The sequence below is a fragment of the Orycteropus afer genome, unplaced genomic scaffold (assembly GCF_000298275.1).
Source record: "Orycteropus afer afer isolate SDZICR_OR568_19922 unplaced genomic scaffold, OryAfe1.0 scaffold00363, whole genome shotgun sequence".
NCBI classification, from domain to species: Eukaryota; Metazoa; Chordata; class Mammalia; order Tubulidentata; family Orycteropodidae; genus Orycteropus; species Orycteropus afer.
Window position 1 is genome coordinate 345,911 of NW_006921950.1, and position 5,190 is coordinate 351,100.

General features: G+C 35.4%; 1 protein-coding gene across 1 annotated transcript in view; it reads right to left on the bottom strand.

Moving 5' to 3' along the window:
• Nucleotides 1-5,190, bottom strand: part of ATR (ATR serine/threonine kinase) — a 175,477-nt gene that overhangs the window by 82,001 nt on the left and 88,286 nt on the right. The window contains exon 24 of the mRNA XM_007952880.2: nt 3,749-3,864. Within this exon, the coding sequence (XP_007951071.1) occupies nt 3,749-3,864 (116 nt within the window). The remainder of the gene's footprint in view (nt 1-3,748; nt 3,865-5,190) is intronic.

Below are 5,190 nucleotides of genomic sequence, written 5' to 3' on the forward strand. Positions count from 1 at the left end.
TTGATCCTTTAATCATTATATAATGTCTTTCCTTGTCTCGTATGGTGGTTTTTGTCTTAAAGTCAATTTGATCTGAAATTAATATTGCCACTCCTGCTCTTTTACGGTTGCCATTTGCTTGATATATCTTTTTCCAACCTTTGATTTTTAGACTATTTTTGTCTTTGTCTCTAAGGTGTGTCTCTTGTAGACAGCATATTGATGGGTTTTGTTTTCTTATCCAATATGCAACTTTCCACCTCTAAAGTGGTGCATTTAATCCATTAACATGTGTAATTATTGACAAGTATGAATTTGTTGCTGTCATTTTGTTATGTATTTTTTTATGTTGTCCCTAGTTTCTTTGTTCCATATAATTTTCTGCGCTGAGCTCATTATGTTTATGAATCCTGTTATCATTTCCTTTGTTGCTGTTGTTTTAGTATTTACTGAATAAGTGTGCTTGTCTTCTTTATTATTGTGATGTGAAGGTTTATCATTTTTCTTTGAGGTTACCCTGTGATTTATAATTTTGTCCCCGAGATTAGAACAGTACATTCTATGTTGCAACATTCTTGACTTCTTCACCATTTAGAAGTTTTCTGTAACTAAACAGCATTTTCCCTCTTTTTGGTTTGTAGTTGTCCTCACTTGCCAAATGAGGTCTCTGGTTCCCTGTTTAAAAGTTTCTGCTTATCTGGAAATCTCCTAATTTCACCATCATATATGAGGGACAATTTTGCCAGGTATATAGTTCTTGGTTGAAAATTGTTCTCTTTCAGAGTTTTATATATACCATTCCATTGCCTTCTTGCTTACATGGTTTCTGCTGAGAGATCAGGGCTTATTCTTACTGGTTGTCCTTTGTAAGTCACTTTTTGTTTCTCCTATATTGCTTTCAGGATTCTTTCTTTGTCTTTGCTTTTGATGAGTTTGATGATGATATGTCTTGGTGATTTTCTTTTGGGGTCTATTGTGTTTGGGGTTCGTTGGACTTCCTGAATGGATACATTCTCATCTTTCATCATATCACAGAAGGTCTCTTCCAACAAATCTTGGACTGTTTTCACAGTGGTTTTATTTTTCTCTTCCTGTTCTGGAATTCCAATGACACCTAGGTTATTCCTTTTGATGGTATCCCACGTGAACCTTAGGCTTTCTTCATTTTTTTTTTATCTTATTTCTGATTGATCCCTTTCCAAAGAAGTATTCAGGTATTTGTCTTCAATCTCATTAATTCTGTCTTCCATTGCATCAATTCTACTCCTTTGCCTTTTCAATGTGTTATCTATTTCTGACAATTTAGTATTAATCTTCTGGATTTCCATCTGTAGATTTAGAATCATTTCTAATCTTTCATTGATTTTGTCATTTTGTTCTTGTATTTTCTTCCAAAATTCTTCTAGGGTTTTGTCTGTGTTTTCCTTGGTCTGTCTCTCAATCCTTTGAAGACACATAAATATATTTGTTTTGAATTCCATATTACAGAGTTTCAATGTTGCTTATTCCTCAGGCATATGTTCTGGGTCTGTATCCTGCTCCCTTTTTTCTACCACTCTATCTTGCTTCTTTGTGTGGACTGTGATGGTCTGTTGTCTCTGAGACATCATGGCATTGTTGTATTTAGATCTCTGTTAATGGTTTTTGAAGAGCAGCCAAGGGTCAGTCAGGGTCTTCTTGGTGGTTGTTTATCATTGGCCCATTGGTGGAGAAGGAAGTGGTGGCTCTCACTCAGTAAGTGAAGCTGCAGGAGTTGTGGGTGTAGTTCTGTCATATGGGGACTGTTGTTCTCTTCCACTCAGTTAGACAAAAATAACAATTGAATAACCATAAAAAAAGTAAAAGCAAATGAACAAAAATACACCATGTAATCACATTGAAGCATTAACCAAAAAAATAATAAAGGGGGAAAGAAAAAAACCAAAAAACCCGGCAATATGTGGGGTCAGGGCAATAAGAGAAAAAAGGTAGCGAAGAATAATGAAGAAAAACATGGGAAAAATACAAAAAGGAAAGCAAGGAATGGGGTTAACCATAAGAAAGAAAAAAAAAATTGTAACCAGGAACAGGGAAAAGAAAAAAAGCTGAAAACTAGAACATGGGAAGGGAAGAATAAAGAGTAATAGTAAAAAGGACAAAAGTTATAATAATAATAGTAGTTTCAAAACAGAGAAAAACAAACAAACTAAAAAACAGAAAGAAAAAAAAAATGGGGGTAGGGCAGGGCAGGGCACCCAGTCTCCGTCCGAACACACAGACTGGGATGGAACTCCTGCCAGCCCAGAAAATGAGTAGGAGTGAGGGATGGCTGCACCTCCATTCACCAAGAGGGTATGGGGTATAAGAGTAACAAGGGGAATGTTGCACCTTTCCAGTCATCTGGGTCCAGAATGTCCTTGGGTTCCCGGCAGGTGGAGCCTATTCTTAAGTCCCTGGAATCTGGGAGAACACTGTCACTTTAAATACTGAAATGGTCAAGCTGCTTGTAAACATTCAAAATGGCTTCACCCTCCGGACAGAAAAAAGTCCACAGGTCAGCTTGACTTCCTCTTCGTTGTTTCCCCTTTTACTTCCCAGCCACAATAGCAGTCTTCCATTCAGTCCCTGACTAGCAGGACCAATTTTTAGGTTAATCCTTACGTCCTACCACCACTCAGCAATATACAAGCTGTTTTTCTCATCAGGATCACTGCCAGATCGCAGCTCCATATGTCTCCTTTTTTGGTGTTTTCATGCAAATTCTTCTGCTAGTTGGAGTTTAGTTCACTTCTATAGCCTTTCCTTCAAAGGTCAGGGGTCCAGGATTATCTTCTGTATCTGTGTTAATTGGTTCCCCTTTTCTTTGTTGAATAGGGTCTGTGCAGTCTTTCTGCCTATTCTGCCATCTTACTGAAACCACGCTTAAGACTTTTTATAAAGAATTTTATTATAAGTCCCAGTCCTGGTGATGCAACAGTTAAGTACTGGGCTGCTAACCAAAAAGTTGGCAATTCAAACCCATGCAGCAGCTACAAAGGAGAAAGACCTGGCAATCAACTTCTGTAAAAATTACAGTATATTAAAATAATTAAAAATTACTCCTCCCTTTGGAGGAGTTTTACTCTGTCACACGAGGTCAATATGAGAACTGACTTCACAGCATCTAACAACAACCAAAGTAGGCACTTTACTAAGGCTCAAATAAGTTAAGTAATTTTCCAAAGGTCATTTATTTAATACTTAAGTGGCCTAGAGTAGCTAAAATTACACCTCTTAACTAAACAAATTTTATAATTTTATGAATTTCAGTCACCTCTAACAAAGTTATTTATATTTTAAAAAGATTAGGAGATATTCTTTTTTTAAGAAGGGAAAACTATATTCATGAAAAAAATTTGGGATGCGATCAAAATCTCTCTAATTTGGGATAATTAAGGCTTTGGAACTAGTTAGTTTTAACCTCTTATATTTTTATATGAACTAAATACGATAAGCTTCAATTCATATTCAACGTTAAGTAGATTATTTCAAAGTATAATTGAATAAATGAAAAACATTAATCCATTTAGCACCTCTGAACTTGTCTAAATACATAAAATTATAGAATTTATCCTAATAAACAGACTGCACTTTTCATTCTAATAATACAGACAATAAGCATAAATCTTAGCGGAAAAGAAATATATGAACATACAAAACATTTTTAAGGTTAAAAAAGGTATCGAAAGTAACTATATTTTAATAAAATAATAAACAATTTAATGAAAATGAATTTAATTTATTCACATACCTGGTATTTAAATGAGGTTCCAGTATTTCCCGAACGTGTTCAGGAAATCTCTTCCATAACTGGTGACCTGGGCCATCATTCCGCATCTCTCTACAGTCATAAATAGAAAGTAGCTCCTACAAATACATTTTATATGTGTAAGTCAACAATGTAACAGAGAAACCTATATATTCATCAATAGTGTACATACTATGGTTATAAACACACATAGAAAAAATACAGAGAATTATAATGTATTGCAACAGCAAATGCACTTAGGACATTTATTTCAGTGTCTAGAACCATTAGATTATTTTCTGAAGGTCATGAAGCTGTGGCTGTGCTTAAACATGAAGCCACTTTGTGTTGTATATAAAATGTATTGAAACATAAAATTGAGAGTTATTTGGAGGAGAAAATTGGAATTTTCAATATTTACTGAAGCCTTACAAACCAATCTTCTTCTGAATTTTAATGACAGCAACTATAAATCCAAAACACTTCACAAATTCAAGATAGCTTAAATTCTATATATAAAATACTGAGCTTACCAGGGAATCACTTTCTAGATAGTATGCTTTTGTTGTTTTTGGTGATGGGAAAAACAGTATCAAATAAAGGTATAATCCACACAAATTGAGTAAAGCAAATGGAAGACACTAAGAAGTACACAAGAAAAATTGACAGCTTTGGTAAATGCTATAATATACTCAATTGCGCAACAACAGTAATAACAACCAAAAAAATATGTAATTTATGTATGTATGTGTATGGGAAGGCATATGTGAATACATCACATGTAGATACAGGTGTATCTATAAACTAAACCCAACCCATGCCCACAAATCAATTCTGACTCACAGGACCCTGTAGGATAAGAGAAGAACTGCCCCATAGGGTTTCCAAGGTTGTAAATCTTCATGGAAACTGACTGCTTCATCTTTCTCCCATGGAATGGCTGATAGATTCAAACCACTGACCTTTTGGTTAGCTGCCAAATGCTTTAACCACTGCATCACCAGAGCTCCAGGTGTTTCTAAAGGCGTATGTAAATACACATTTGTGTGTGTTGGATACATATCCTTTGATATAAGGCATATAGGGGGCACAGTTATGGAGACTTCCTAGATACAGCCAAACAACTTGAGGATTTGGTTAACTGGGTCGAAGGGCTTAGGACCATAGTCTCTTGGGATAACTTGATCAATTGGCATAAAACAGTTCATAAAATTTATGTTCTACACCATAATTTGGTGAGTAGCGCCTGGGGTCTGAAAAGTTTGTGAGCGGCCATCTAAGATACAACTATTCATTTCTACTCACGCTCGGCATTTCCCAAACTGAAAGAACTGAAGAAAAAATTGAAGTCTCGAGTTGCAATAGTGAGAGATTCTATGCGCAAAATATTGAATGATGCAGGAAACATCAAGAGAAGATGGCAGGAATACACAGAGTCACTGTAC